The sequence below is a fragment of the Protopterus annectens genome, chromosome 2.part0, assembly GCF_019279795.1.
Source record: "Protopterus annectens isolate FY-2018-M chromosome 2.part0, PAN1.0, whole genome shotgun sequence".
NCBI lineage: Eukaryota > Metazoa > Chordata > Ceratodontiformes > Protopteridae > Protopterus > Protopterus annectens.
The window spans coordinates 845945682-845959348 of NC_056728.1; the positions used below are offsets into that span (position 1 = coordinate 845945682).

Sequence of the window (13667 nt, forward strand, 5' to 3'; positions counted from 1 at the left end):
ACACACACAGGACAGAACTGCAGATAGGGAGGCATGTTGCAAGTTTGGAGGGTGGCCTAATGGTTAAGGTGTTTACCTTACAAACACAAGGTGCAGCGTTTGATTTTCACAAGTGATAATTGGCTAAGCTTAAAATGGCTTGCAAGGGCAGTTAGCTTAGTATGAACGTTATCAACTAGGTGCACCAATACCTTTTATAAAATGGTCTTTTATACATTTTTGTGGCATCCTCTCAGAGGAGAATGCATATCTGGTACACACAGATCCATGGTAAGAGAGCCCCACTGACTTTGAGTCAGTCCTTACATTATTAGAGAGCATGGGCATTTTGTAATCCACAAAGGCAATGTGATCATTGATAGCAACAATAATATACAGCTGAATTTACTTTAATGTATGTTTACTAAGTGCTCTTACATTAAAACATTATGAAAAGAAAATCAGAAGTACTTAACTGTGTTTAAATGCACACACACACACACACACACACACACACACACACACACACACACACACACACACACCACGCATGCGTGTGCATAGTCAGACATGCATTTAAACACAGTACTACATCCCATATATAATATTCTACATATTACATGCATTTTCATATACTCATATACACACAGCTATATATCCATGCATGTGTGTGTGTTTATGTTTAGACACACATATACAGTTACACAAAATTTCTATTTTAATTTATTTTTCTTTAAAATACCTGAAGGACACACACAGGCATAAAATCTAGTTCTCTGTTATACACAAACACTCATATGTTTTTGTACACGTACTTATACATATAGAGGTGAGAGGTTGGCATAATGGTTAAAGTGTTTACCTTACAGACCCAATGTGCAGGGTTTGATGCTTAATTGGCTAGGCTTAAAATGGTCCATAAGGACAATTAGCCTAGTAATAATCTATATCTATCTATCTATATATATATATATATATATATATATATATATATATATATATATACAAACACATGCTATATGCAATATGGGTGCATACAGTTTATTTATAATAAACTTAACGTAATAGAGTTAAGTATTATTAATGTATACATTCTACTAAATGTTGCTTAATGTTTTACTTATTCATTGTCACACACTGGCTATGTGTTGCACACACAATCTTTGTCAATGTCTTTAAGTCAGTATTTCTTTTTTTTTTTGTATTGCTAAGTGCATTTTATCTTTGCCAATGTATCCCGAGTCATGGCTGAAAAGGGTCCTGGGATGAGTTCACTTTCCTGGTTACCCAAGTATAAATTAATATGAAATAGAAAAAAGGGGCTAAACAATTCTGCATCATTGAGATCACAGAGGAAAAAAACTTCTCACTGAAGGCATTGGGAAGTAGCAGACAGATTTAGTTTGGACTCCTACTACTTGTCACCTGTAAATGTACAGCAAGGATCATTTATTCCAGTGAGTGTTTTCACACCTCAGCATAAGTGTGTGGGAAGGTCTGTCAATTCCTTTAGAACAACAAAAGAATCCCTTTACAAAAGCCTGATATTTACTTACTTTTTTGCTGGAAGTAGCTAACAGCTATTTATAGCATATAACAAGTTCTGACAGACACATAAATGAGGCTCCATCAGGGAAACATAGAAGTAGCTCTGTTACAGAAGGTATGTTTAGATGACAGTGCTTTACAGTCCTGCCATTCTATCTTAATGGCATGAGAAAACAACATAACTTCCTTGTGTCTAGCATGACTCATATAATGAGGACTTGAAATGTATTCTTGGAAGAAGGAATGAAAGCAAGCAAACAAGATCACTTTACCAAGGCAGGCCCCATCATCTGCCATTTTAAGGGAAATGCATTAAATTTGTAAAATAAGCACTTGGAGTGAATTGAGACATCAAAATAGATCAGAAAACAAAGTTACAATGAAAAAAAAACATGTTTCTTAGTTCTAAGGTGGAGTTTTCCTATAAGTACAAGAAGAGATGTGTCCATGAATACCATGGGGTAATAGTGCATGGGGACTGTAGCCTGATGAGTTCTGATGAGTGTATGAAACTAACACCAACTCTACATTTTGTGTCAGGTTTCTCATAGATGGTAGTTAAAGTAGATAAAAGCTTGACTGCTATTTCAAAGAGATAAAAGCTTATGGGAGATTAAACATTCTCTTCACTGTACCCCTTCATGGTGAGTTTAGCAATAACCATTTTCAATGAAAGTAAAAAGAGGAAAGAATACATGGCAATCTAGCCGAAGAGTTTGTAATTCTTATGGGAGACCACCTCTAGTGGACAATCACATGATTGGTCAGTGAAGCATACTGCATTCAAGAATGCACTGGTAAATGGGCTTCTTGAACTGAATCTAGGAATATGGAATTCCATGTTATAACCTTAGGTGCAGTTTTTGTTTTCCAGTCAGAGTTGGTGGTAGGAATCAGCTTCCAAAGAATCACTGCTCACTACATGAGTTATTGCCTGTGTCAGTACAGAGTGCTGGTGCAGAGAAGCTAAGAGATTACTGGCTCATGTAGTCATTATAATGTTAAAGCATGAGCGGCCATAAACAGTTCCTTAGGCAGCAGGGCATGAAATATCAAGCTGCCAGTCATTGCAGAGCTCAATGCCCCACAGCCATGGTAGAGAAAGGAAACTGCATCTAGGAGTTACCAAGTGCTCCAGCCCCAAAAATGTTTTTCATGATGAGAATACAACCTTAAAATGTTCTTCCTATTGGGAGTGCAACAGGGGTACTTAAATTAAAGTTAGCAGAGATGAATTATAATTTACAAAAATTCCTAATGATAGTTACTGTAAAAGAAAGATGCAAGAATATTGAAAATCAAACATACTTCGGAGTCTACATTTAAGTGATGAAAATCTGGAGTTGGCATTCTTCTCTGATTTTTGTGTCATGGTATCTGCAATGTCTGGAATCGCAGTCAGGTCATTCTGACTTGAAGATCTGCTGTTTTCTAGAAATGAAAAAAATACCTTTATAAATATGACTGCACGTTTTTAAATATTAGCTCTTCACCCCCATTGGCCAATAAAGAGAGTAAACTAAACATTGTTACAGTTCTCAGTTTTGTTGATTAAGAAATATCTGAGGCCATAATGTATGAAATACAGATACCCAAGTTTTCTCGTTGCAATGTCACTATATCAAAGTTCACTTGAAGCTTGGAAAATGTTCTTGCTGCATTTGGGTCATATCTGTTGTAAGAAACCATTATTTTTAAGTGGCATTAATCATTCAGGTCTTCTTCAGCAAATCCCTCCATCTAAACTCCATTTTGACTATAATTTCTCAGTACTGAAGCGCAAACCATGAGAATCCCTCCCATCTGAACTTAAAAACTCATCATCTTATCCCAGATTCTGTACACAGCTAAAATCTTAAGTAAAAATTCAGTCAAAATGTACTTGCAACCCATCCAGTTAAATAACTTGGACCAGACCTCATCTGTCCTATCACTCTATCATCTCCACTCTGATCTAACAGCTCAATAATACAAACACCAGAGACAGGAAGCCTTTCTGAATTGAATTTTTCTATTACTCTGGTATGTACCTATTGTAAAATATGCTCAAGTTGTGTTTATTTCAACTACAATGTCATCGTATCTGAACTATTTTGTAATTATTGTAACTTACACTATAATTTCCTTGTATTTACACCACTTTATAATCATGTAACTGTTATTGTGTATTATCCCAAGGCTCAGTTTGAAATTGGTCAGAACTGATCAGTACTCTATCCTGGTAAACAAATTCAATTAAATAAATATTAATTTCATATCCAAATAGAATGAGTTACTTATTGAGTATGTCTACTCAATCACTGAATGTTAAATTCAAAAGGGTTTTACGTAGTAGTTACTAGATATGTGGTCAAGAAGACTGGTGAGAAACCTACCCCAATTTCCCCAAGACACTGGCTGGTTAAGTGTGTTGCTCAACGTCATACAGTAAGTAAACGAAGGTTGAGAGAATCATACTCTGTACCACAGAAAGCAGATTTCTAACACATCATAACCTTAATCCTTTGCACTAAATGCCAATCACCTGTCATAGACAAACATTTCATTTGAAAAAGATGCACCATCAGGTCCTAAACCATATTCTGACAGATGTGCAATGACACACTGAGTCTTAATGCGGGACTCTTGATATGTTACAGTCCCATTTGCTAAATACATTACTAGACATACATGACACAGTGGAGGTCTACTCCAGTTTGTCATGGGCTCATGACCAAAGCAGTGCCTTGCAGACTATATTGGCAACTATCCATCCCGAGCATCAGTTTCTGAAAAAAGTCCATATTGTACTTTTTGTACCTGTCTTTGCAATAAAACATTTTATTTTCGCTAATGTAATAGTTATTCACCAGTTTTCAAAACAATTGAAAAGTGCAGCATCTTAAGCTTATATTCTGCAACAAAATATGTTTGTGTGTGTGTGTGTGTGTGTGTGTGTGTGTGTGTGTGTGTGTGTGTGTGTGTGTGTGTGTGTGTGTGTGTGTGTGTGTGTGTATATATACACGCACTCATGTGTCACGGGGTACAAGCCCCTGATGTTTACGCTAATAACCTCCAGTTATCTTGTGATACACTGACTGTACAAAATAACTGTCAAATGCCACCATTATTCTTTTTGCAATGTAAGTATTTGCACATTGAGCTACTTGACTGACCTGACCACCATAACTCTAAATTCTCTTGTATTCCTCCTGGAGTTACCATATTACATATTGTTTATTTCTATCTTGGCATTGTATGAAACCTGCCTGCAGTGAAGGTAAATTTTCACCTGTAGCTCTGTGTGCTTCAACTGAGAAGGTATAATACATGGTGAAGACAATCTGGTTAAGTCATTTATATAATATGCCTCATGCCCAGAGATGATGTCAGTATGCATGACTTGTATACCTAGAAAATTTCTCATTAGACTGCCAGGAAAGATCAGTGCCCTCCTTAATCCCCCATTTAAAAACCTATGCAAAGTTTAAGGAGGCAGAGGGCCCAATTACAAATCCGAATGGCTATTTTTGATTGTTCAAATTGAGTTTGTGTGTGACAGTATGAGTTCCCACGTAGCCACTACTGTACCTTTAACAGTGTATATACAAGAGAGTTACACCCATATAATGTGTAATTGGTGCCACATCTTCAATTATTCTTAGAAAACCAATTGGTATGGTGCATGTACCAGGTAGATATGTGTGTGTGTGTGTGTGTGTGTGTGTGTGTGTGTGTGTGTGTGTGTGTGTGTGTGTGTGTGTGTGTGTATGTGTGTGTGTGTGTGTGTGTGTGTGTGTGTGTGTGTGTGTGTGTGTGTGTGTGTGTGTGTGTGTGTGTGTGTGTGTGTGTCTGTGTGTCTGTGCGCGCGCGCATGTGTGTGCGTGTGTGTATATGTGTGTGTGTGTGTGTTTGTATATGCAAGCGTGTGTGTATATTCCTGGACCAGAAGGGATGCTACAGCACAGTTCCTCTTCTGATGCTCCTTTCTCAAGCCTACACCATGACAAATGAGTGGTGTGAATGGCAGTTTTATTTACTTCCATGCCATTTTCTTAATTTGTTTAGCAGGTAACCCCACTAGGCAAACATACATCTTTTCATGGGAAAACCTGACATTACTGTCTCACACAGTAGTCAAATGGAAACATAAGTAATCAAATGCAGGCCAAATGTTTAAGGCCCACTAACAGCTAATAGCCATAATTCTCTGCACTGGGGAAGAAATCCTTTCCAGTGCTCCACCTCCTCAAACCCGATCATTCATGTAGGTTTGGAAAGTGTGAACATTAGCTGTAGCTTTGCCCAATCACATTATAAAACTAGCCAGACATCTTGCACCTTTAAGAATTGTACTTCAGTAGTAGTTTTGCTTCTAGCAGCCAATAGAGCCAGAGGTCTTTATTTCATTTTCAGTTATGTATTTTAGGGTTTTCTGCTAAGTTGTATTTTATTTTATTTTTATTTTTATTTCTATTTTATTTTATTGACTGGGTTAGTTTCACTATGCCAGTGGCCTCTTTTCAGGGAAGACTCAAGGTGGTATTCATGCTGGTATGATGTGCTGATATATGTTTTTTAAATATTTTCTTACTATAACAACATTTCCATATACAAAATAGATTATTTTTCTTGTGGTTATCTAAAATAAGACATCACTGCAAAAAAAAAAATTCTGTGATCACCCACTTAATCCAGTTCAGAGACAGTGTGAACCCAAAGTCTGTCATTGCTGTCAAAGAAAACAAGCTAATCACGGATCGAGTAATTGAGTACTAACCATTGCAGAAACCATACATACATACATACATACAGCCAGTTTGAGGACTCATCAATTCATCTATGGCAAGTTTTTGGGATGCAGGAGGAAATCAAAGCACCGGGTATTAACTCAAATGGACAGAGAAGGCATCCCAGTCAAAACCTGAATTGCAGAGCCAATTGCTGGGAGTCAGAAATACTAATTACTGTTTCATTGTGCACAATATGCATTGATAGTTACATCTGATGTCTGAATCGAAATACATAAACCTGATGGGGCCATACAAGCATATAAGCCTCATTTCACAGTGTCTTTATATTGCAAATGACCAAGGGCTAAGGCATCTATGACGCACAGAATTTTGCCTTGGGGGGATAGCATACGCAGCTGCAGGAGTTAGGGTAGCAGAAATCATGCAAGTTCGGAGGAGTTGAGAAGTTAGGATATGAGGCAGGCAGGAGAGAGCTGGTTAAAGAGGTAGGTGCCAGTGTTAGAGAAAAGGAATGAAAGTAATAATAATATCCGTTTGTTAACCGGGTAAGCCACTGGGCACTCAGAACCTTTTTCAGGGGAAAACTGGGAGCTATATCTGATTAAGAGACTTGCACAAGGTCACACAGTAAACAAATGAGGGGTGAGGGAATCAGAATTTTGGACTGAGTGAAAGAAAAAGTTCAGTATGAAGTGTGCTCTTCATATTTTGACCATCAGCTGGTGCCTAAGCGACCCCTAACTGGGAAAAGCCGAAAGACACAAACAAGCTGGTGCCTAAGGATAAAAGGACAATGAGGTAATGCCAAGACATTTGGAGTTTTATTAAAAATATTACAATGGTGGACCAAGAGAGGTGGATGACCATTTATATATGAGCCTAAAGGTGATATGTTCATTTAGGATATGGGCAGAATTGGCCAGGCTGTGAATGTCATGAACGTATATGGCATATGTCAGATCTCAATTATTGAAACAGTGTTTTCTTTGTTACGAGTCAAAATGGTGGTCTGTAGAGGTCTGGATGCCAGAAGATTCATTCATTCATTCATTTATCATACAGGATGAGAAGTGTAATAAGCTGTGTCAGCATTACCACTGCAGAGAAAAGGCAGTCTCAAGAAATTTGGATTTCAGTTGTTTTGTATTTGTTTGTAGAACGTGACCTCTGCATACACACACACACACACACACACACACACACACACACACACACACACACACACACACACACACACACACACACACACACACACACCATATGCCATATTCCTGGTTTCTGTGCACTCCAGTCTTCCTCTTAAAGTTCCAATGTTGCTATGCTTACACACTTGCACAATTACCTGGACATAAAAAGACATTGTTTCAGGTGCTCGTTTTCCCCTACAGACACCTCCCTACTTCCCAAAATACACCCATTCAGAATTTTTCAAGCCCATTATTAGGTGAGACGGTGAGAGATTAGCAACATGTCATTGTCTTGGTATTCATGAAGCTCTTATCTAGTCACTTTATTTAGCCTTTCCTGCCATCCCTTGCTAGTAGTGTGAAAATGATATTGCAGGGTGTAAATGCTGTCAAGCATAACTACAAATAGTGGTTTCTATTAAAGGTCCAGAAGGAGATGCACTCTTCTTATCCTGAGAAGGGCCTACCTGTACATGTCTACCATAGGTTCATAAGTGCTTACTAGGCTAAAGACCACAAGGATCTTTTTAAGCCTAGCCATGCATCCCAAATCTCTGACAAGTTCTGATACCCTTGATAAGTGTAAGCATGAGCCTGGGAGATGAACCATTTACAGGTTATCTGTTTGCATCAGAGACATAGGTGCCAAACCAGGTATGAATTTCCGTTTCCCATCCAATTGTCCAAGTTTCACTTGAATTGGATTAGGGAGGAACTCTGCATCACATGGATGGGGAGCCTGTTCCATAGATGGGGTAATCTCTGGTAAACATACCTATCTCTCCAGCAGGTCCTATTTATATTGTAGGCAAGGTTTAAGACTTTAGAACAGGTAATTCTGGTACTGTTCGTTTTGTGGATATGCAGGAGGTCCATCAGAGTGGGTTCTGACAATGCCCTGTATGCCAGGCATAGATCTCCCCTCAAAAGCCCGTAGGACACAGAATACAGGGATAGGGCCTTGAGGCGGTCTGACTCAGAAATGTTTTTGAAAGAAAGAGAACATGCCTTCAGTCTCCACCACCCCATTCGAGTTCTAGAGTGCCTAGTGGGCTCTTTGACTACCTGGAAAAGGATGAATAATACTATTCTATAATATATTATATAATACTAATGAATAATAATAAATAAAGAAGCAAATTAATTCAGAATTACAGCAGCTAACAACACTAACATTGAAACTACCTATTAGAATGAAACTGCTCTTTGACATTGCAAAGTAATTTCTAAATCAGCCCTTCAATGTTGTGGGATGAGCACTGCTTCTGGAAAGCAGTTGAGAGAGGCACATTAAGCAGCTGGATACCATCTGGAGAAACTGTTCAGCTCTTCAGTGACCCACTGTTTTCATATGACTCTATTTATTTATGTAGCCAATGCCTGAAATGCTCTGGTTTACAGAACAGATAAGAACAAAATTTTGACTAAAGTGATGCTTGCATTACATGCCGTATCACATCCAGTTTAAGCTCAGCAGACACAGTATAGGTTCATAGGTTCATAGGATGATACTAGGCTATTGGCCCGGAGGCCCTTATAAGCCAGCCAAGAATTTTGCCCATGTTCCATCAAAGTCAGTACCTGTTTCTCCTGTCCAGCAGGGACATAGGTGGGATCCCAGGGGTATATTTTCTCTTTCCCCATCCAGCTGTCCAGGTTCATCTTAAAGACAGCTAGAGAGGTACTCTGCTTGACATGGAGAGGGAGTCTATTCCACAGATGGGGGAGTCTTTGGGACACAAATCTATCCTGCCAACAAGTTCTACTAATATCACAGACCAGGTTAAGGCCTTGCGTGTGGGTTGCATCAAGGAACAGTCCCAAGGATTAGTACTGCAACACTGACTGCGAAGAACATTTGCAGCTACAATATCTCCCTGTAAAACATTAACTCTCAAGGAAGAAACAGAAGGAACAAATTAATCTATATGCCAATGTGAACACAGTGAGTAATAGGAACTGCAACAAACTTCACTGCTAAAAACAGCAACAAAATAACAGGTCACTCAGGAAGCCCAGATAGCCAAACTTCAATCCATAGCTAAACAGATATGGAAAGAGTCCATAGCAGCTGAGAATTGTGGGTAGACAGGAGGGGCTAAGATAGCCTGGGAAAGTTTTGTGCACTGAGCCAAGTCTTGCTAGTCTCACTCGTATGGATGATTACGATGAAACTCCCCAAGACAGATGAACATGGTTATTTACATTTAGACCACTGTGACCAATGCAACTTAATAGTGAAAGCTCTCTACCTCCTCTCCCCCACTCCTTCATTCTACAGTCTGTCATCTTCCTTTCCTGAAGTGGCCTGTTGATTTTGCACTGTTAAATAGTCCAACACTACCACCTTCCACATTAACCACCAGGGCACATATAATAGCTTCCCAATTTAGCTGGCTCCTTTTTGCCCCCGATGAGTATAACATTAAATACAGACACATGAATCACAGAGAGAGAGAGAGAAAGAGTGCTTTTTATGACTTTTACATCTGTTCTCAAAATTACACCCCAGTTGGGCACATGTACACATGCCCACATCATGTGGAAGCACACTAGTACTAGCAAAAGTTATATACATTTTCATCAAATGGTTAACTTTTGTGGTATGCCAAAATGTCAGTTATCTGACCATTATGTTGCTCTGGACCACAATGCCCCAGAAGTTTGTAAGTATAGGAACCATTGATTTACCAAATTCTAGTATGAATATCTGATAGACAGGTATGCATAATGGTGTGTTTTCTCCCCACAGCTGCAGAGGAGAGGATCTCAACCTGGAGGCCCATGCAGGGCACCTGGCCAGGATGTGCCAATAGTGTGGTGAGTACAGATATAGCTTGCAATATATAGTAATCTAATTAAGAAACAGTACAGTAGTAACTGCCAGTAGGTATGTTCTGTTGTGATTGTACTGCAATGAATGTGTTCATAGACCTGGAAAGATTTAAGTGAGTATTGCCAGGAACAGTTCAATACAGATGAAAGTGTGAAACATGCTACTGTTACGGAAAGATAGTTAATACAGCATTAGTAATGTTTGGGAATAACGTGTGTACTGTATTAATAATTCATGTTCTGGTAATAAAGTACACCGGTATTCAAAATGTGAAGGGAATAAATTAGCTGCATTCCCAATCTACAGAAAATACAGTACAAATGCAGTCAGAATTGTGAAGAAATAAAGGTAGTACTGCATAGATTATATAATAACAGATGTCTTTCAATTCCTGCGTTATTTAAAGTGTAGAACAATAAAGACTGTCAGATGTATACCAATCACTGTGTCATGTCACCCTCAATAAATCTGTCTTCTGCCAATTGTTGTGTGTATTCTGGGCTGCTGTTCAAAAAATCAAATATTACAGGTGCTGTGAAGTAAACATAGGTATAACACCATGAAGTGACCGAAGGTTGGCCAATAAAGAACTGTTATGCTAAAGTGTAGATGCGTAGCTGTACTACAAGATATAATGCAATATGATATTTGTTCTGCACTAAGATCTGAACCTAGGTATCATAGTGTGTTTCTCCCAGGATTGTCTTGTGTTAACCTTTGCATTTCAGCTATATGCATTTCTGAACGCAGGTACGCTGATGCAGGCAAGTATGAAACTGTAATAGCTATAGACTACAAATATACCATCTGCAAATGTATATGAGTCAGGTAGGCAACCGAGCACCTCAATATGGTCTGTACAGATCACTCATATTCTTATCCTCTACAGGTTGTGTACACCTGCATTCCAAGTTTTAATGCGCAGTTCACCTACTATTTCTGTCATGCATGAATCTCATGCATATATGTTCATGTGACACTGTAGTCTTGTGTGACATTCTACCTATATTACAGACCTGTGACCAGGTGAGCTTTAGGCACATATCACTCAATTAACACACAACAATGGCCCAGTAGCTCAGTGTGATAAGCAATATATATGTTCATTTTGCAACACACAGACTGGGGTTTATATCCAGGGACAGGTACTAAGATATATTTATAGTAAGAGACAAATAGTACTTACTATTTATAGAAACAGTTATGTGTTAACGGGTCTATATTAGATCACTGAACACTTAAAAAAGCGATTGGTGATTAATCGACCCTATGTAAGTGAAAGCTTACAATTTCGAACTGTCAGAACAGTGATTTTATTCCTACGGGAAAAAAATCACTGTTCTAGCAAAAAAAAACCCACTTTAGTCATTACTTTAGACATTACATTAAGTGGGGGGCTTCACCCCCCACACCCCCTACTTAAATATACCAACTCCAAGACCGCACTATGGTGCTGAAAATGGCAAAATAACGAAGTGGCCAAGCGACTTCTTTCCCAGGGAAAGAATTCACTTAAAAGCTGCTTCGATCTTTTGCTGTTTCCGTCTTTTGAGTTCGACCAAGACGCATTCGAAAGAATGCATCTTCAGTCTTCTAATAGGGAACCATTGTTAACAGATTTTCTCTCCGCACGACTTACAGGTAAATAAATGTTTGTAGTAGCTGTATAAAGGGTATATTAATGTCTGTGTTCAGATGTAGTAATGTGTAAACAGCATTTCTCAGCAAGGTGATAACACTCTATAAAATAAAACAACATGAAGTACAGTACTATTCCAAGTTAATAAGGCAAATTAAATGGTTTATTGTTGGTACGGCTGTACGCCTGGTGCATCTCTGAATGTCTGCTGATAGTCTAAACTCATGCCTGCCAATGATGGCACGAAAAGTGTAAATTGTACTGTGCATGATATATATCTCTCAAGTGTCATGCTGTCACGGATAGTGATCACTGCTGCAAGAAACCTTGGACACAGATATAAACCCAGTTGAAGTATGCCAGTAGCACATTCACACATCAGTGCAGAGTACTCCTTGGTAGTCATATATGTTCCCCTGACATGTGATAGTCCCCTGTATTATGTATAGGTGTTACAGCTTGGCCCATGTCATCCCATTTGGATAGCTTGAGAGGTATGTACATGCTACAGAAGCTATAGGGTACTTATAGACATAAAGTAAGGGCAGATCTGTAGAGTATCAAGCAGTACTGTTGTGAAAAATACAGCCTATACAGGTGGTAATGGAATGTCTTTCTCTCCCCCCACCCCTTATCTGCATCACTAATTATTATTTTTATACTATGGGTATGGTTTCATTTTCACATATGGTGTTCTCATAACCTAATGTTGGGCCTTGTGTTGTATTATTGGTTAAATATTATGATGGTTGTACAATAACATACCTTGTTGAAATACCAATGCTGTTGGCCTTTTGCGATAACTGTTACTGGCATGCTGTTACAATACTGACTGTTATTCCATTTATGCCTGTGTTCTGTATGCTATGCAATTCTATTGTTCGGCATTAATTGGAACATCCATGCATGCTGTTATAACTAATGTTGAAAAGTTCTGTTCATGACTAACCTATACACTTTGACAAACCTCAACACCATAGCATGATTGGGTAGGCCGATTCCAGCGGATCCACCTACCCCACCTCATCTGGCTGTGGCACTGGATCCCAGTCCATCTGGGACCCAACCTGGAGCCTGCCTCTCTGCTAGTCCTGCACCACCCATGGGTGGAACCACCTCAGGGGATGGGGCCCATCTCCCCTGGGTGTGGGCACAGAGAGGGACTAGTCAACCAGCAACAGATTCTAGGGGTGGTGCACAGGGTTATCCAGCATGATTTGGATGATTGACTGCCCCAGATTGAGGGCCGACTGGTGCACCTGGAGAGGCAGGCTAGCCCCGGTGCCCAGCCCCCAGCATAGCCACCTTTGGGGCCGTGAAGGAGCAATGGTGACTCCCATGGATAGGGAGCTCAGTTCCACTGTTGCCATCTGAGGGCACTTGGTCCTCCAATTCCCAAACACCCTCCCCATCCAAGGTGTTTACCCCCTCATGTGTCATACACCACCCCTGTCCACTGTTTTGTCTGTCTTGTCTGTCTGCAAATGCAACCTCTCCTACCCAACTTACCTCCCCAAATGTACTTGCAACCATTCCCCAACATCCCACTCTCACCTTAAAAAATAGGGCATCTGTCCCACAAAAAAAATATTACCCCATAGATAGCTCTCCATTTTGCCTCATGTACATTGCCCACAATCAATCAATACAGCAGTTAATCAACATAGTTATGTCACCCACTCCTCTTTCTCTGGGATGTGAGACTTCAAATTCCAAATTGTCCACAAACTGCACAGTTGTTGCTG

The 13667-nt window shown here is 39.4% G+C and overlaps 1 protein-coding gene across 1 annotated transcript in view; it reads right to left on the reverse strand.

Annotated features, from left to right (window-relative positions):
- The window catches only part of LOC122793254, a 171144-nt gene that overhangs the window by 93374 nt on the left and 64103 nt on the right, over window positions 1–13667 (reverse strand). Inside the window, exon 2 of the mRNA XM_044061113.1 lies at window positions 2836–2958. Within this exon, the coding sequence (XP_043917048.1) occupies window positions 2836–2958 (123 nt within the window). The remainder of the gene's footprint in view (window positions 1–2835; window positions 2959–13667) is intronic.